This window comes from Sander vitreus, chromosome 21 (assembly GCF_031162955.1).
Source record: "Sander vitreus isolate 19-12246 chromosome 21, sanVit1, whole genome shotgun sequence".
NCBI lineage: Eukaryota > Metazoa > Chordata > Actinopteri > Perciformes > Percidae > Sander > Sander vitreus.
In genome coordinates this window covers 3,218,636-3,237,864 of record NC_135875.1, presented here as the reverse complement: position 1 = coordinate 3,237,864, position 19,229 = coordinate 3,218,636, and the positions used below count along the sequence as shown (strand labels likewise).

The 19,229-nt window shown below is 41.5% G+C and overlaps 3 protein-coding genes across 5 annotated transcripts; 2 read left to right on the top strand and 1 right to left on the bottom strand.

Annotated features, from left to right (window-relative positions):
- Positions 1-8,725: 8,725 nt before the first annotated feature.
- LOC144536527 (uncharacterized) lies at positions 8,726-10,706 on the top strand. Of its 3 annotated transcripts, none has more exons than XM_078279713.1 (3): positions 8,726-8,835; positions 9,282-9,406; positions 10,130-10,706. In XM_078279713.1, exons 2-3 carry the CDS (start codon positions 9,303-9,305, stop codon positions 10,557-10,559), a joined length of 534 nt encoding a protein of 177 aa, XP_078135839.1. In that variant the 5' UTR covers positions 8,726-8,835; positions 9,282-9,302; the 3' UTR covers positions 10,560-10,706. The 3 variants fall into 3 exon arrangements, with proteins under 3 accessions (XP_078135839.1, XP_078135840.1, XP_078135841.1); XM_078279714.1 differs by having other exon boundaries at positions 8,740-8,835; positions 9,251-9,406; XM_078279715.1 differs by having other exon boundaries at positions 8,764-8,830.
- A 1,126-nt stretch (positions 10,707-11,832) lies between these two features.
- LOC144536057 (DELTA-actitoxin-Afr1a-like) lies at positions 11,833-13,347 on the top strand. The gene is made up of 3 exons (XM_078278951.1): positions 11,833-11,973; positions 12,120-12,240; positions 12,770-13,347. The coding sequence occupies exons 2-3, from the start codon at positions 12,137-12,139 to the stop codon at positions 13,218-13,220; spliced, it is 555 nt and encodes a 184-aa protein (XP_078135077.1). The 5' UTR covers positions 11,833-11,973; positions 12,120-12,136; the 3' UTR covers positions 13,221-13,347.
- Positions 13,348-15,009: 1,662 nt separating this feature from the next.
- On the bottom strand, positions 15,010-17,011 carry LOC144536056 (endonuclease domain-containing 1 protein-like). Its single transcript, XM_078278950.1, has 2 exons — positions 16,529-17,011; positions 15,010-15,901 (listed from the first exon to the last, which is right to left on the bottom strand). Exons 1-2 carry the CDS (start codon positions 16,808-16,810, stop codon positions 15,281-15,283), a joined length of 903 nt encoding a protein of 300 aa, XP_078135076.1. The 5' UTR covers positions 16,811-17,011; the 3' UTR covers positions 15,010-15,280.
- Positions 17,012-19,229: the final 2,218 nt, after the last annotated feature.

The following is a 19,229-nucleotide window of genomic DNA, read 5'->3' as shown; positions in this document are numbered from 1 at the left end:
GGTCTAGTTGGCGTAGTCTATATCCTCGACATTCCACTTCCGGGATTGCTTAAAATTTCCCATCATTGTAAATTTCTTCCCACGAACATCACAACCAAACGGTTTTTCTCCTGTGTGGATTCTCATGTGTGACTCAAGAGTTGACCGCTGGTTAAATCTTTTCCCACAAACATCACAATCAAATGGTTTCTCTCCTGTGTGGATTCTCATGTGTATCTTACGATGTGCTAACTGGTTACATCTTTTCCCACAAACACCACAAACAAACAGTTTCTCTCCTGTGTGGATTCTCATGTGTGACTTAAGATGTTCTAACTGGTTACATCCTTTCCCACAAACATCACAACCCGATAGTTTCTCTCCTGTGTGGACTCTGGTCTTTGAATCCACCTTTTGCTTTGCTCTCAAACATTTTTTAGGAACCAAACATCTAGAAGACCTCTTTCCAAAATGACATTTCATGTGTCCCTGAAGCCATCCCTTGTAGTAATATCTTCTACTACACTTAAAGAAGCTAAAGGATTTTTTTGCCAGCGTTACATCCCTCATCACTTAAAGGGACTTCCTTAGATTTCAGAGCATTTGCAGCTGGCTCAGGTGCCCTGGTCTCTATCCAATCACTGTCTTCGGTTTCGGATCCGGAATCGGACAAAGGTTTTTGCCAATCATCATAACTGAGTTCAGTGTCAGAAGAGTCTGAAGCCCTTTCATCATCAGTATTTGGTTGTGATTCAGTATCTGGTTCTGGGTTCCTGGCTGGTTCTGATCCTCCACAGTCCTCTCCATCGGTTTCTGTTTTTATCTACGTAGCTGAGCAGTTCGCTGGAGGCTCTGCCTCTCTGTTGTCCTGCGTTGGGCTTTGATGGAGCTGCGAAGACCGATCTTCATCTTTAATCTTTACAGGAACAGGAGTGAAAGGGAAGCGGGCAATGTCGGCCTCCTCCAGCCCATTGAACTGCTCGCCCTCCGGACTGATCCAGACTTCCTCCTGCTCCTCTTTTATGTGGAGGTGGTCTGTGTCCTCGTGGTCCAGGCCGGGGCTCCACTCAGGGGGAAAATCGGCTTTAATCACCAACAGCTGCTGGACATCTGCAGGGAGCACATTATGGACAACTGTGACTTCACACTGGTATCTCTGGTAACATTACTTTATGTATGAGATCAGTGATGATTCCTGATCTGCAGTGTTTTTGCATTTCATCTTATATTCTACAAAAAGAAATGTTGGTTCCCAATTTTGAGGAAGCTAGAAACATTTTAGTATTAAAATCTGAATAGAGGGCGACCTCTAGCTCACCCAGTAAGGTCGTGCACCCAATGTAGGCTGAGTCCTTTGCAGTGGCCCAGGTTCGAGTCCGACCTGTGGATCACCCCCCAACTCTCTACCACCTTTCCTGTATATCCACTGTCACTATCTAATAAAGGGACAAAGCCCCAAAAAATAATCTTAAAAAAAACAAAATCTGAATAAGTAACAACCAGCGACAAACTGGCAATCTGGAATTTGGGCAAATGCCAGAAGGGCATACAATAATATAATTCTAATAATTTGTCAATAAGTTATTTTATGTATGCAGCCACAGACGTTTGAAATTGGCTCAAATGCACTGCAGAGAGCTGCATGGAAAGATTCACTTCAGAGCCACAGTTACTAGTTTCCAAGCCAAAAAACTAACAAGATGCCCCCCCCACCTATCACACCGATCCCATGATCCTTTGCACTGCTTCAGTGAAAGAGATCCTTAATATGATGAACCTGAGGGCTTTTTCACAAAACCTAGATAGCGGATTTAGCTGGGATTTCCCAGCTATCCTTGCTAAATTTAGCCTTGACTCAGTTTCACGAAAAGAGAAGGCACCTAAGTTACCATGGAGATTTATTCTGTGAAGCTAGCCTAATGAACCTGGACTCTGACGATGTGATTGACAAGGTTGCTGGAAAAACGCAAACTCCTTCGTAGCTTGTTAACCAACTTAGGCCTACATAATGGTAAGACACATTTATTTGTAATATACGGCCTACAGTGGCCGTACATTGCTCTTTCCATGTTTTATATTATGTTCTGTGCTTTAAAGTGGAGATATTATGCTTTTCCGTATTGTCTGTCATATCTACAGTATTATAATGTTGGATTTTCATGTTGAACTTGGCCAAAACTTCAAATAATGAGTTAAATGTATTGTAGAGAACGCCCTGTGAGCTAAAACGTTCAGCTTTCCAACTGTTCTGAACGCCGGTTTTAACAGTTTTTTCTACTCTCGGCTAAGTGTTAGTGTATCGCAACTCTAAGCCGGCCTTCTATGATTGGTCATCTGCTTCAGGTAGGCAGGACTGGAGTGTTTTTGTTTCTTTTTTCAAGCTACTGCGGTATAAACATTGTTGCATGTCACTACATGCTAACGGCAGTAAAATATGTCAATATGCCAATATATTGGCTGACAGTGTCGTTAAATTCTCCCCAATTCTGGGTCACATTACTCCTTAAACATTTTCTGTTTATGGAATATTTTGTTTAAAAGCCTTTATATGCGATTTCTGACTATAGAAAGTGCTGCTATGTTCTATAAGTGCCCACTGCTAACTATAGTAACATAAGCTGCATGGCTAAACGGCAGTAAACAATGTCATCTGGGCTGCCAATGTCGTTAAATTGTTGTATATATTTATAAAATGTATGTTTTATATCTCTGAATTCTACACTGTAGTATGACCTTTCCAATGGAATTCCATTACTAGGCAAAAGCCTGGCCCCTTGTTGACTTCCTGTCATATGATGTCATTCACATACACTAACAGGAAATCAACTTGGTCTACATTTACATCGCTACATTTTGGTTTAAAAACGAATATCTTCTGCTATGTTTCCCCCTTCTAGCTCGCCCCTGCTCTCATCTTAAGGATGTTTATATTGACAACAAATCCAAAATTTTCATTTTCAGCTTCCCTGAAAACTGAAGATGTAAATATTTAAAAACATGTCACAGATATTAAATATTAAATGTTGCATTTTGGAAAAAGGCTCAGTAATTCCCTAAAACAGTTGGTCACTGTAGTTTTTTATCAAACAAGTGTCAACAAAAGTGTGAAAAAGAGCGTTAAATGCGTCCAAAAAAGGGTTGAAAGCAAACCCTATGTATCATTAATGTAGTTTAATTTATAATAAAACAACAGATTTTACAAACAATGTGTTTCGTGTTCAAACAATTTTAATGTGTAAAGTAACTAGTAACTAAAGCTGTCAGATGAATGTAGTGGAGTAAATAGTACAATATTTCTCTCTGAAATATAGCGGAGTAGAAGTAGAAAGTGGCATGAACCTCAACATTGGACTTAAGTACAGTACTACAGTACATACTACGTACTTAGTTACATTCCACCACTGATAGTTACTCATGCTATCTGATACAGATTTCTCTGTTCACAGGTACATTCTGTCGACAGTGCCGGCTGCGACCCCGTTCGCTCCCCTCTCTGATGAGGAGGCGGAGGCCGTGATCCAGGCTGTCGACACTGATGGAGACGGACGCATCGACTACAGAGGTGAGGGCGCCCTCTGGTGCACTGGCCTGCTGTCACCACTGAGGCTCAGCAGTTAGTCAGTACAGCAGGCTTTACAAAGCTCAACAGATACATGCAGCAAATAGAAAACGCTGATTTCTCACATTTCTAAAAAGATACGTGAACAGCAAATAAACTCAGCATGGTGCAGCGCTTCTGTGATTATCATGTCAACATATTGCAGTTGGGTTGCAGTTATTTAAATAGATAGTCATGCATTGTTAATTAAGTAAAAGTATGTAAGTATTATCAGGAAAATGTACTTAAAGTATTAAAAGTAAAAGTACTCAATGCCGAAAAATCCTCACATTTTAGCAACTGGAAAAGACAGTTCAGCTGGACTTGTAGGTCGTTATATTGTTATATCGTATTTTATAAACTCCATGTGTTGTGTTCAAAACTCTTAATGTGTAAAGTAACTAGTAACTAAAGCTGTCAGACAAATGTAGTGGAGTTAAAAAAGTACAATATTTCTCTCTGAGACAAATTATTGTTGTCATGGAAAAAGCTCCATGTTTTGATGTCAATTATAGCATATTAATGTCTGTCTTTGTTTCCCTGGCTGTTTGGTTTTGACCACAAGATGGAGCTAATGTGGTAAAGATGAAAGAAGCGTAACAACACAGATGATTATCCTACAGGCTTTGTGTACGTTGATTGAAAATGTCTACAAAGTGGTTTCTGACAAGTTAACCCTGATGGAGCCAGAAGCTGAACTTTATGTGTAGTCTTCCCACTTTAATTTCATGTAGTTGAGTGCTTCCAAATTGACTTCCATATTTAATCAAATAATCCTACAGTCCTCCCCAGACCTCTGTCTTCAGGTCTTTGCCACTTTTCATGTAAGTAGAACAACTCATCAGGTTGTTAGATTTGGGTGTTTCCTTTCTGTCAAACTGAGACTGGACGTGAACTGAACCTGTTTAATGAATCTAGAGCAACTTTGGTGAAGCTCTGTCCACCGACATTTCATTTATTTCACTTCCTTGTGAAGAAATACTGCACGTTCATATGATACATTTACAGGGTTTTCCCTCGTGGTGCACGTATTTGACGGGGGGTTTAGGGGTCATCCCTCAAGAAAATGTTACGTTTTTCAATGAAAAAACAAACATTATTATTACCATATCTGTCTAAAACGTTGGAAAAGCTAGAGCAGATAATAAGTAACACTGAGGACCCTATCTTGCACCCGGCGCAGCCGAAGCCCGATGCAAAACCCAACGCAAGTGTCTTTGCTAGTTTAAGACCGACGCAGTTATCAATGTCCCGTCCAGCGCCCGCGTCATTTAAATTGCAAATGCACCTGCGCCCATCTGTGCGCCCATGGGCGTGCTGGTCTTACAGGGAGGTCATTAGTCAAATGTGCCTAGGCTTATGGACAGCGCATGCACACTATGCTTGTTACACACACAGGGACGCACAGCAGAACACAAACATGCAGAAGATTACAAATAAAAATATTACGGTGCAAATCCTCCATCATAATAGCAATGCTCCAAGGTCCAAACGCGCCTGGCTTTTAAAGGGAATGGGAGATGATCTCTGATTGGTTTATTGCATGTTACGCCCAAAACACACCTATGAATTAATGAAGACACTAAGTACAACCCTTTTGAACCATGCGCCCAGCACACAGACCCTTTTTTCAGCCATTAAACTAGCAAAAGTGGATTTGGACACGCCCTAAACGCACCTGCGCCACGCGCCTCATGCCGTGCTCTTAGATCGTTAAAATAGGGCCCTTAAAATGGCTAAAGAAGTCCACTGGGGACCGACCTCAATCATTAAATCTGAGAAAACTCTTGTAGTTACATTCATTCGCCTTAGGTGATGCCCCGAAACCTTATAAAGGCAGGGAAAACCCTAGCCTGGTCCTACCAGACTCTGGTCCATTAGCCTGGTCCTACCAGACTCTCGTACATTTCATTGGTCCAGAGAGTCTGGCCTCTCTCCATTGACAAGTGTTAACTTCCTTGAAGGCGGGTACTCTGTTGAAGTTTAAAACTATTGGATCTGCCCAGAGCCATTATGGATCTGCCATAACCAATCGCTAACGTTTGCTCGTGACGTAGGCTTAGCATTGCTAGCGTTAGCCTTAGCCAAGAAATATGTCATGTATAGGAACAATGATGATGGAACATAACGAAGAAGTTAAAACAAAGGCTTCAGGCCGTTTGAGGCTTGGCAGATTTTGTATTATGGATATTGAAAGGAAAATAAATGAAATATGTTGCAATAAATATGCATTTAACGCGATTTAGATGGTATGTTAATTAGCAACACTTACTCGTGTTGATAGAAAACTAACTCCAACAAAAACGTAGTAATGTATAAACATAGAAGACGTGGTTGGGCGTTGGAGGTTGATAGAGTTTGGATGTGATGTTGCATCTCAAACATGGTTTTCTCTTCTTTTTTTTTCATTTTTTTTCTTACTTTTGACATAAAGATAAATGAGATAGTGTTACTTTTGTTTTGATTTGCAGACGTGATAAAAACCAAAAGACACAGAAAGGTTAGAATAAATAAAGGAGCGGCGACGACATGGTGTTCTACAAGCTGGATGAGTAAACGAGTGGGCACAAAGGTTCCACTTTGCTGTTGCAGTGGAGCGTAACTGAACTGTAGCAAAGGGTGGAGTTCACCAGGGGACAGAGAAGTAGCTGACATGCAACAAAGGTTCATCATAGCAAGTACTATAATTATTATGACTCATATTCCTCCATATCTGTATCATCAGTGTCTCCGTGTCCCAACCGGCAGCGGCAGATGGCCGCCCACCAAGAGTCAAGGTCTGTCTGAGGTTTCTGCATTAAAGGAAGTTTTTCCTCGCCCCTGTTGCACTAGTCTATATCCACGACGTTCCACTTCCGGGATTGCTCCGGTGCCACCCGAATTTCCGCCGATGACCGTTTCCTTCTGCTTCCTTTGTGTTGGCGTTCTAAACTCTGGTGGATTTGTGAGGACTATGGTTAATACCTGCTCCTCAGATCTCTGCAGGGTAAATCCAGACAGCTAGCTAGACTATCTGTTCAATCTGAGTTTTCTGTTGCACGACTAAAACTACTTTTGAACGTCCACATGTTCCACCAAAACAAGTTCCTTCTCGAGACTATTTTGCAGAGGCACCGTACAGAGCTTAGCACTGCCCAAGACGATTGTGTTTGGTTTAAAGAAATGCCAATAGGGCACCTGGGTAGCTTACCTGGTAGAGCACCCATATATAGAGGTTTACTCCTCAACGCAGTGGGCCTGGGTTCAACTCCGACCTGCGGGCCTTCGCTGCATGTCATTCCCCCCTCTCTCTCCCCTTTTATGTCTTTAGCTGTCCTATAAAAATAAAGGCCTACTGTAAAATGCCCAAAAATTAAATTAAATAATAATCTTTCAAAAAGAAAAAAAATGCTAATAAACCAGAGCACGTTTTTCTCCCATCCCAGAATGCTGTGTGGACTAGCCAGACCCTCCTCCACAGAGCTGTGTAGGAAAGTCTGGCAATGTGAGACTACTGTTGCACCAAATGCTTGCTCTTGGGGTTATTGTTGGGTTTTTGTAAATTATAGAGTGTGGTCTAGATCTACTCTATCTCTATCTGTAAAGTATCCTGGGATAACTCTTTGGATACAGGTTTAACGCGTCTAAAATCAATAACTGCCTTCTCTACTGACGCCTAAAACTCTGTAGTCTCTAGTTTCAACTTTCGGACACACGCACAAATGATGCACGTCATTCCTCAAACCCGTACTGTGTTTGGTGAAAGTGCTTTTAAAGTTTTTACAGAACACCTTCATTTTACTGCTACACAGTCACCTTAAGATAGATTATTTTATTATCATGGAATATTTTAAAAACAGGATTTAGGGCTATTTGACAACACAATGTATCCTGTAAATGAACACTGCTGATTCATTGTTTGATGTAATTAGCTTTTTTTGTTTTGAGTCTGTTCTTTGTTCTTTCGTGTGAAAAGATATCCTCCAGGTCTCCATCGTAAAAGAGATTGTAAACCTCAATGGGACTATTCCTGGTAAATTAAAGTAAAAGGTAAATAAAATAAAATCCATGTGACTGTTTGCTGTTCCCTTCGATGAACGGGTGACTTGCTCTAATACTACTGCATCTATCAGTGCATGCTGGAACAGGTTCCTCCAACATAAAGCACGGAAAGACAATGACACGTCTGTTGCTGCAGGTGCTCGTTCAACACCTTTTGTAATAAGACAACACAACATTTAGGGAACCAATTACAAACCATAGCTTATTGCCAACTGACTAAATGTGGTCTTTTATATAAATCAGTTCGGGAGGCTTAATCTAAAATGAGTCATCATTATCAGATGGATGGACTGTCTGACAGGTGTGGCCAGTGACGGACTGGGATCAAAGAACGGCCCTGGCATTTGCAACACACTATTTATGTCAATAATCTAGCTCGGAAAATATTAACTCTGCCTTCTGAGTGAATCTTTCCACGCACCTCGCCGCAGTACAATCTTGAATATTTGTGGCTGTATGCATGAAATAACTTATCAAAATTAACCAAAGACAATATCAGTAGTGGCCCATAGGGGTGGCCCTTCTGGCATTTGCCCAAATTTCAGATGGCCAGCTGGGTGTGGCTGCTCTTTACTTTTTAAATCTTTCCACACATTCAGGTATGTCACCCAGCAACAGTCAGCCCCTGAGGGCTTATCTATTGTACGCCTGTGTGAGAAGAACTTTTCCATCTTGCGTCAAAGTGATCAACAGTACTTTTAACTCCCATTAGAGCTGGGTTGCAATTTACAATTATTTTAATTGTATTTAATTGGATTAGTTGTTTGGTCTCACACACACAAATCTTTTGCAGCTCTACATTAGACGCATCATCTTATGTTTCTATACTCCATATTTCCCTGAGGCTACATGCTTATGGAGTTTTATTCCTATATTTATTCAAGAGCGCATTAATTCAAGAGTATTTCTCGTTGATTTTACATTCAGATTGAGAGCAAGGATTTTGAGGGAAATTATTACAAAATCTAAAGTTAAAATCAATGAAAATGCTCTCACATTGAAAGCTTGTGAATAAAGATAGGAACAAAACTCCATACACTGAAAAGTTGAAACTACCACACATAACTGACTGATTGTATGAGAGCACAGACACACCTTCAGTGTGTGTGAGGTGGGACTGCGCCTGGGAGGGCGGGACTCCATACTTGTCTCCAGACCAAACTCCGACCTGTTTTCAGAGGACTCTCTGCCATCCTGTGTGTGTGACATAAAGTAAAGTGAGTACATTTACTTTGACATGATTATGCATATATTCTAGATACTCTTTAATCCTGCTAGGGAGATACATTTTGTGGCGAGATGAAATTAAATGTGCATGTGATGTAATGTTTGGTGACTTGAAGGCATCATACTTCATTTTCGTGTCATACTATGTGTTTAAAATGATTGATTGCACGCCTCTTAGCCGTTTTAAATATGTTTGTATTGTATTAATATCATATGTTTAGGGACACCCTGAAAACATTATTCCCAATAAAGAATTTCAGAAAGTAAAATAAAACACATCAGGCCTAGACAAATTGTTCTACCTGATTTTAGTTTATGAAAAACCTTCAGAGAAGTTGCTAAATAAACTATAGAATCTATTTTAGCAAACATGAAATCATCGTCATCAGTGTCCGTTGTTCACAGCCGTTTTTCTATCTTGACGTCTGTCGTTCAGCCGCCTCCAGCAGCCGTCACCATGCCCGAGACTGCAGAGTCCCACTCCGTCACCATCCCCACCAACCGCAACTGCACCATAGAGATCACCAATATCAGCTCCATCTTCTGTCTCGTCAACCCAAAGTAAGACTCGCTGTGAGAACCGTGTGTACTCTGAGTGAAAAGGCAGAGCTGCTTTGCTTGATGATGCAATGATTTCCTCTTTTGTGTGTGAACCAAAGCATCATATCTGTACTCTTGGGGGTCTTCTAGAATAGGTTTACATGCTCTGATGTTCAAAAAGCACATTATGTTTCTCATACTGCCCACTGCTGCAGGTCCTGTGTCTGAAACGCTCTGCCTGGGCGTTTCAGACAGAGCGAGCTGTTTTCAGGCAGCTAAGAAAAAGTGCTGTCTGTGGGAGGCAAGGCTCCATTTGGAGAGAAATGTGTTTTTTCTGTAGCCTGACCTGTTTTCACGTAGCAGGGAATTCACTCGGAACGGTGGCAACTCTGCCGTCATTATGTTAAGCCTGCCCACCGACTTTTTACATGATGTGATTGGCCTGACCAGAATTTGGTTTTTCTAGCTCGCAAGCCAACGACCCTATGCTAGACCCCCTGTCTGCAAATTACATTTGCTGCCGCTAGGGTGCGTCTAGATTTCTAGGCTTTTTTCTGTACTTCTTTTACATCAATTACATACACAAAACACTATTTAATACACTTTAAGGCAGGAAAAATACTATTAAAAAAAAGCTAATAGGGGCCCTTAAATGGATTTACAGCCCTAATCATATTATAACTTGAATAAAGAATCTAAATCTTCCCCCACTCATGACTGCATGTTCCCTCTTCTACCCCCCAGGGTGCACATGGAAAGTGGCTTCGTCTTTAACCCTCCACAGCCGACCGTGCGCACCACCAAGACCGAGGTGTGCTCTTTCACCAAGGATGACAACACGGCGTCGGGCGCCGTTGGCGTCCTGACCTACGAGCTGTTCGACATGCGCAACCGCAACTGCAATGAGGTAGTGGCCATCATGTTCTCGGTGCCGTTTGACTACAACTTCTACAAGAACTGGCTGGGCGTGGGCACGTTTGAGCACACGCGAGCTTGCGACAACAAGCTGTTCGATCACATGTACAAGGGAAAGGATTTCACCAACTTTGTGCGCCAGGAGGCCAACGGCTCTGGGCTGACGTTCAAGGGGAAGATGGTGGACGTGAGGGCCTGCATGTCCAACGAGGGCAAGGCCATGATCAAACTGGAGCTGTATGACAAGATGGGCAGATGAGTCTGTTAGTAATGAGTGCATTGGTGTGGAATAAATTGTACGAACACAGTTGACGCAGATGTTCCTGAAAACCTACATACAATTTGTCTGTCATTCATGTCACATTTGGGTGTTTTAAATGAATAAAAAGCAATATACAGTAAAGGATTTCTTGTCTTTGTCTTTTTGTGTCTTTCACACACGGACCCAAACATTTGCAAACAGCAACAACGGGTTAGAGTAAATGAAGGGTTTTACATCTCGTCAGTCGATGTACCATGAATCAGACTTCACTTTAGGGGTGTAAGAAAAAATCGATACACTTGAGTATCGCGATATTTTATTTTTACGTTCAAAAAATATTCATGTAAGACAGTGGTTCACGTTTATGTTGTGTTTAAACCCCCTACCGCTAGATGGCTATGCTGAGACGCACCACTAGTGTCCTTGCCTAACAGTGTGTAGCAGTGCCTGACTTTTTGCTAGAAGCTAACAATGTAGCTATGGCTGAACTTTGGCCTACTTTAGCATATAAACATTAGCTCACTAAGAACCTGTGAACCACAATCCCAAACTGGCAGTTTGATTTTCTGTGTACTGAATTGTTTACTAAAGTAAACTTCTTTGACTTTTATGAACATCATGTCTTTTTTTAAATATTACTTTTTCTAAAATTATACTTTAAAAAACTCACAATATATCGCCTTACGCACAGTATTGAAATATATTGCAATATATTTAATCGTGACCCATGTATCGTGATACGTATCGTATCGCCATATTCTTGCCAATACACAGCCCTACTTCACTTTGAGTAAAAATATTTCAATGAACGCAGTCAGACTGTGCAGATGTAAAAGGTAACCTGACGAGCCGGATGGTTTGTTAACACAGAACCATCGGAGAAGCCGGCACTTTTAAACTGGAGGGATTTTGGATGAACCATCTGCCTATCATGTCCACCTAAACCACGACCATAGCTGCCCGTAGCTATTTACCGGACGCTGATTGGTTCGGTCAGCTGGTAGTAGTGTGATATAGGATAATGCGAGAATCCAGGTACGGTGCAAAATAAAATGAGAGGTACTGCATGTTTGTCTTAAAACCACGACAGTAAAAACAACCTCACAGCCCCAGAGATAAAAGGTGTGGTGCTTAAGGAGACAGCAATGAGGCGTTGTCACAGATAAGCTGAACAAACCGGCTTGTTGCTCGGCAAAAAAACAGTATTATGAAAAGTCACAGTAAAGGTACTTTGTTGGCTACACCCTGTCTGCATGCCTTTGTATGCATGGACAGGGCAAGGGAGAGTAGGTGTGTGCTGTGAGTGAAGACAGTTTTTGGGGTGGGGTTTTAAAGTGTCACACATTCCCCAACAAGAATGATCCAAATACTCAGCGTTTCCAACACAGCAACACACCTGTGATCCGGACAGGTAAGCCAGCTTTATTCCTGCGCTGTATTTGGAGGTGGACTGACATATATTGTTTTTTAGCACTGTGCATCTTTTATTATAACAGCAGTATACATGTTAAACGGCTCCACTGATTTGTGATACAATGTGATCGTGCTCTGTCGCAGCCTCTACCAGCAACAACATGAGTGAATCAGCGGAGGAGGTGGCTTCCAACCTCAAAAGCCGAAGAAATGTCACCATTGAGATCACAAACCTCACCAATAACTACTGCCTAGTTGAACCCAGGTAAGTGCGAGTCTTAAAAGATAATATTGCAAAGTAGGGCTGCACGATATGAGGAAAATATGCAAGAACGTTGTTGAATAACCGCGATAACAATATTACTTGTGATAAATAAACAGATATTGTAGTGTACTCTGCCTTTCCACTGCTGTCGGTATTCTGCTAAAACACAAAAAAATAATTTCCATAATTCTTTTATTGAACAAATTCAACACTGAATTAAAGGCAACACTAAGAAGAAGAATGACAGTTACACTGATAGTCTCTTTCATCTCTTTTGTGATATGTCAAAGCCTTTTGCATTGTGTTTATTGCGTAAGTTGATATCGCGATAAGGATAAAAAAACGATATATTGTGCAGCTCTGTTGCAAAGCCGAGTATTGTTGAAAAAATATAGCATGTCCATTTCCTTTGCACGGATAAAATAACTTTCAAGTGTTGTCAACACAAGTGTAGCGATTCATTATTTAGTTTCTCTTCTTATTTCTATTCCTTTTCTTTAAACCCCCCCCCCCCAAAAAAAAACAATAGGGTTTTCCTGGAAAGTGGCTGCTGCCTGAGCCCGCCCCAGCCCACCGTGCGCCCGCTGAAATCCGAGGTGTGCAACTTCAGCAAGACCAGCGCCAAAGCCACTGGGGCTGTGGGGGTCCTGACCTACGACCTGTTTGAGAGGAACAGCAACTGCGCCAAAGAGAAAATAGCCATAATGTTCGCCGTGCCCTACGACTACAACATGTACAAGAACTGGATGGCCTTGGGAATCTACAACGTCGACAAAGAGTGCAACGAGGCTCTGTACAAAGAGATGTATTACAACAAAGAGCAGACAGGCTTTGTGAGGCAGGAGGCCCGGGGCTCGGGTCTCACGTTTGAGGGCAAGACCTTGGACATCAAGGCGACCATGTCCCCGATGGGCAAGGCCATGTTGAAGTTAGAGGTGTGGGACAAACTCTTCACCCCAATGATGCAACAATCATACTAAGCCAGGGATTATTTTTTTAACTAAATAATCCAGTTTGACACACAAGTGTGTAGTGTTTAGCTTTTTGTGCACTTGTGCTACTGTACCATCCATCATCATGCAATAAACCCAGTCTGGTATGAGAAAACTTGTGTCTTAGTGATCATTACAAAAACAAGTCTTTCTCTGTCACTGTTTGTCTAAATGAGTCATCCCTGGGGTTTATTAACTGTATTTCTTTTATTTAAAGCACACATATTATTTATTTTATACATGTTCAGAAAGCCTCAACCAGCAGCAGAGCTTTGTGAAGATTACAACATTGATTAAAGTGTGGTTTCAAATATTTTAAATATAAAAACACAAGATCACTGACATTATGTAGTTAATAATTAGATAAAGAAACAAAATGATTTCCAATACAATTAGGTTGGTGTTGTTCTGTATTACCAATGAAATCAGTAAAGATTAAACTTTTAAAATCCCTCCAGTTGCTGTATACAGTCAGCAGAAGCTGCTTCTCATCTACATGGATTGCACATTGTCACCACCTAGTGGTCAAATGTATTTGGTGCATGCACGGCTGCAAACCTGCAGTGCAAGAATTACACTCTGTATATACAAAATATATACAGAATACAAATATATAAACACTGTACAATCAGTGTTTTCCCTAGGTTTGTAGAAGACTTAGGTGCATGTGTTTTGCGGGGTGTTTAGGGGTCCTCCGTTAAAGAAAATGTTAATATATTAATACATTGTTTTTTTGGAATTTCACACCATGTACCATTATTGTATCTATCTATTGTATCTAGCTTTTCCAACGTTTTAGAGACAAATATGATATATGTCTCTAAAACGTTGGAAAAGCTAGAGCAGATGATAAATAAATAACACATTAAAAAAGCTTAAAGACAAAACTTGCTAAAGATGCCCACAGGGGGCCAATGGGGGCCAATGGGGGCCATGAGATCTAAGAAAAGTAATTTTGTTAGTTTGGATGCTCACATTGAAAGTCAGTTTTGGTTTCTTTTAACCATGACCACTATATTTCCCTAACCTAACCACACTTTAATCCTAGTGATGGCAGATTCTATAAATCAGTTTTGTAATTGTCATTTATAACATTTTTATAAACCTTTTCAATGGAATTCCATTGCTAGGCAACAGCCTGGCCCCTTGTTAACGATGTCATTCACATAGGCTACGTTCAGACTGCAGGCAAACGTGGCCAAAATCTGATTTTTTTGGGGGTCAAGTGACCAGGTCAGACTTCTTCAGAAGTAGTGTGAACACTCAAATGTTGCCCAGATCAGATTTTTTCAAATCAGATTTAGACTACTTCCATATGTGGTCCTGAATCAGACCAAGTCCGTTTTTTTTTCAATGTGGCCGCAGTGTGAACAACCAAGGCGGATTTGATGTGACTTTTACGTCAATCTACATCGACATTTGTCACAATTATGCGCCGGTGGGAGTTAGTCCTATACACAGACAGTAACATTAAAAACTTGACTAGGCCTACAACATGGAGAACAGCAAGTCAATGGAGTGAATTTACAGCCATAACACTGCAAAAGGCCAAAATAGCCAATGTTGTCTCTCTTTCTCTTCATTCTCCTCCTCCTCAGCACCTGCTCATTACTGTTACGGCTGCCATTACACAAACATTTTGAAAGAAAAGCGAAAATGCTTACTTCCTCCATAACCTCCCTAACTTTAGTGCAACAACGTGCTGCATCTGATGTCATTGTTATTGTTCTTTTGCGCATGCGGGTCAGTTCGAAACCATGAACAGTTCACACTGGAATCTGATATAGGCCACATTTTAAAAGGTCATGTGAACAGCCAAACAAAAAATCAGATCTGAGCAAAAAAAAAAACAAAAATTAAGCATTAAGACTTGTAGTGTGAATGTAGCCATACACTGGACAGGAAATCAACTTTGGGCAATTTAGAATGGTTATGATTACAACTGTGAAAAGGTCTAGATTTAGGCTTAATTAAATGAAATAAGCATTAACACTTCAAAGATCTGATTATTGTATAGATGTTATCCGTGTGTACTTGTGTCTGTAGAATCAGTCGGATCCAGAGCACTGCTCGTAGAAAACATTGACAACAGTGTTGAACCGGTCCTTCAGATACATCTCGAGTGTCTCCAGTGGCATTTGTCTCACATCATATCCTCTGAACTGTTTCTTAGCCGTCTGGCTAACAGGAACGATCTCCTCGCTGCTGTTGCGGTCGTTGCGGCCGATAGCGGCGTACGTGGGGAAAGCATCCTTCAGTTCTTCTGGAAGACTGTTGTTGTAGTTTGGGCAGCAGTAGGCGGACCAAATGTACTCAGGCACAGCCACGCGATGATCCTTGAGCCAGCGCTCGTCGATCCGGTAAGGGATGACGCCGGTCACTATGTAAGCCTCTCCGAGACAGTAGGCCTCTAAGGTTTTGTTGATGGTCCACTCCAGGAGTTCCCAGGGCCCGTCGTTAGAGCCTGCCTTCTGAGGAACCACGTTAGTGAGGGTGAAGGTGGCGGCGCGGTCCTCGTGGCTCTGGTGGTGGAGGCTGGGGTTCATGTGGCCACGGGAATAGGTGGAGTTGATGTAGTCCAGCTCCACCGCCTGGCTGTCCACCACGTTCTGGTCCACAGGGCCCGGAGGGAAGGGGATCATGCTGCCCTCGGCTCCTGGGTAGGCTAGCTGTTTATTGGAGGGTGGGAGGAACAAGTGATATTATAGATTTAAAGTGGACTGCATGTCATAAAGATCTTATGATTCACTGCGTAAGTCAGAGGAAGACTGGCCCAAAGAATGATGCTGCTTTCACACAATATGATGTCCAAACACTTTTGGCCATGTAGTGTACCAGATTAGTATTCATCATGGCTTCTTAAATCTAAATATATGAACAATACAGTATTCTTTGGAGAGTTGACCGACCATGAACACACAAATGAGACAGTTCTCCTTTTACTGGGGTGTTTCCTCATTTTCTAGTTACTTACTGTAATAGCCTTATATTACATAATAATACATGTTATATAACTGATGCTTTTTCTTCTTGAAGAGATGTCTTTTTGAACATATATAACATGGTATAGCAGTTTCTTTTTTTTTTGGAAATGTGAATAAACCAGCAAATGAACTAAATAATAATGTGACTAGAGCATTACATCAAAACCTGCAAACTTAATTGTATCTTCTTTGGACTGTTTCGACTCTAAATATAAAGACTAAACGGCCACCTTTTACCTTCTTTAATGGGAAGCTAACAGTTAAACGTTTCAAATCTATAAATCATTCAACACATTGTTGAAATAGCCTCACCTGGGGCTCAAACTTCCAACAGGCGGTGGGTCTCTTTCCTGCTGGTGCCGAGTACACATAGGCCGAGAACCACGGAGAGCGGCGCGGTCGACTGTACAGTGTGGCGAAGCGGTACTGGTTGTAATAACGTTGGCAGATCGGGGTCCCCGCCAGACCTTTAGGAGGCCAAGACTTGTAGAAGAACTGCAGGCATGGAGTAAAATCCCCGACATCAGCTGCACATATGCACCAGCATCCAGTGAAGGCCAGGACGGCCACAGCCAGGGCGTAGAAACGAGACATTTTGTCAATAGACAGCTGATGTTGAAATCCAGCAGTCAAATAACCAAAGTTGTGTCATGCCTTCACACACAGTCTCGGTGATATACAGCAAGGCTTGCATTACTTGAGAGTTGTTCTCCTTTTTCACGTGACCTTGTGTTGAAAGCGAAAGCAGAAGCACACTTTCAACATTAGTTTCAGTCGTGTTTCTTGCAGGGACGAAAGCTACTGACTCCGCTTGCTGCGACTGCTGCACTTCAGTACATTTTCAATTCACTTTAATTTGAGCCACACAGGTCCATATCAGTACAACAATATGTAAAACACAACTAACACAAGACAAAAAAAGTTATATTATTATATTGAATATCATAAGATCAAAGTGATTAAAACACATTCAGACATTTGTTCCAATGTTTCCATACAAGTGTACCTTGGGCAGTGGCGGTTCTACAGTGAATTACACCCAGGTCCCCCCCGCCCCCCCCACCCACATCATCTGTGCACCTGTGAAATTGGCGTGCCAGCATATTGGCTTGTTCATACAAGCGCTGCACATCATCATCGTCATCACATAAATCATTTCTGATGACCCAAATATGTACACTAAAATCAATTACTCATTGAACAAGGTTATGACCCAAATATGGACGGACCATATCTGGTCAAATTGCGGCCATATTGTTTCAGGGATTAACAGACAGCAGTCATGTCTATAATGTAAATTCCAGGATATTAAATGCCCATCTGCATTTTTCTCTAATGGTCCCAGTTAGTCAACTATTAAATTATTCACCAACTATTTTGATAATTGATTCATTAAATGTGAATATGTTCTAGTTTCTTCTCTCCGCTGTGACAGTAAACTGAATATCTTTGAGTTGTGGACAAAACAAGAGCTTTGGGAAACACTGATCCACATTTTTCACCATTTTCTGACATTTTAGAGACCAAACAGCTAATCGATTAATCGAGAAAATAAGTGACAGATTAATCAACTATGAAATTTGTTGCAGCCCTATAGTCCCAGTAATATGTGTTCTTGAGCAAAGCTTAAATGTGTGTCGCAGTGCAAGATGCATGTCCAGCGATGTCCCGTCACGATTTATTTTTGTCCCTGCGCCCAAGAGGAATAAGAGGAAACAACCTTTTTGTTTTCTTGTGAAAATGAAATTAACCTGTGATAACGGCATTAAAAAATAATTGTCCATTCTTGGCTTCCGTATAAAAAGAGAGTTTGAGAACGGTTGAACAGAAACCTGTAATTAGTCTGCTGTAGTATTTCCCCTGTCTGAACGCACACGCACACACACACACACAACTTCCTGGAAGACTAACGTGTTCACTATAAGGTATGGTTTCTCCTCTGCGGGGTTGGGAGCTGAGAACCTGTTTCTTTAGTTATTGTGGGATGGATGACTATACACTGTGTATCAGACGGCTGCTTATAAAGGCATTACAGATGAGCAAATTTCCAAGGCAGCTTTCACTTGGTGTACAGAGAATTAGTAGCTTTGCGTGTGCTACAGCTTGGCAAACATTTGCAAACCTGAAAGTGATGGGTGCTTCTGTGACAACAACAGAAAGGCCTTCAAATGTGGCTTATTCAAGAACATCTGAGCAAATTAATGTTCTCGCTCTCACACACACACACACACACACACACACACACACACACACACACACACACACACACACACACACACACACACACACACACACACACACAGACACACACACACACACACACACACACACAGACAAAGACACACACACACACACACACACACACACACACACACACACACACACACACACACACACACACACACACACACAGACAAAGACACACACACAGACACACACACACTAACTCCTCCAGCAGCTGTAGAAATACAACCACCCTCGCTGCACTAAACAGGTTGCTGTTTTTATCCAGGAGGAAGCGGCTGCTTCGGTCCTTTTGTTTCCTCCTCTGGGAGTCTGAATTACTCCACGATCACACATCCTGGAAGTCGGAGGAAGTTGTATAGAGTGCACATGATCTTACTATTATACATGTCAGTGAGCTCGCACTTGTCGAAACAGTTCCCAGATTACAACATGCTCAAATGTTAACTGATGAATCGTTGTTGTTGTGTTGATGTCCTCTCTCTTTGGTTAACTATCTTTTTCTTTATTCTTTATTTCAGACCCAGGGGGATCCATATCACAATAAGAAACACACAGAGTAAAAACATAAAAAACTAAATACAATATCCAATATGTTCCAATATGTTCAGTGTATATCATACAGACATGTTCGCCAATGGTTCCAGTCTGGAAGAAAATCTGACAGAACTGCGTACAGGGTTAGCCAAAACAGCAATTAAGTAGTTTTCTGACTCAGATACCCTACACATCAATCTATACATTAGGTTACGTAAAACAGCAGAGCAGG

Bases quoted from the DNA above. Each gene is read 5' to 3' on its own strand.
- LOC144536527 (XM_078279713.1), top strand. From the start codon at position 9,303: ATGCCCGAGACTGCAGAGTCCCACTCCGTCACCATCCCCACCAACCGC. The intron at 9,407-10,129 runs GTAAGACTCGCT...TCTACCCCCCAG, and splicing joins TTCTGTCTCGTCAACCCAAA to GGTGCACATGGAAAGTGGCT.
- LOC144536057 (XM_078278951.1), top strand. From the start codon at position 12,137: ATGAGTGAATCAGCGGAGGAGGTGGCTTCCAACCTCAAAAGCCGAAGA. The intron at 12,241-12,769 runs GTAAGTGCGAGT...AAAAAACAATAG, and splicing joins TACTGCCTAGTTGAACCCAG to GGTTTTCCTGGAAAGTGGCT.
- LOC144536056 (XM_078278950.1), bottom strand. From the start codon at position 16,810: ATGTCTCGTTTCTACGCCCTGGCTGTGGCCGTCCTGGCCTTCACTGGA. The intron at 15,902-16,528 runs GTGAGGCTATTT...TCCAATAAACAG, and splicing joins GTTGGAAGTTTGAGCCCCAG to CTAGCCTACCCAGGAGCCGA.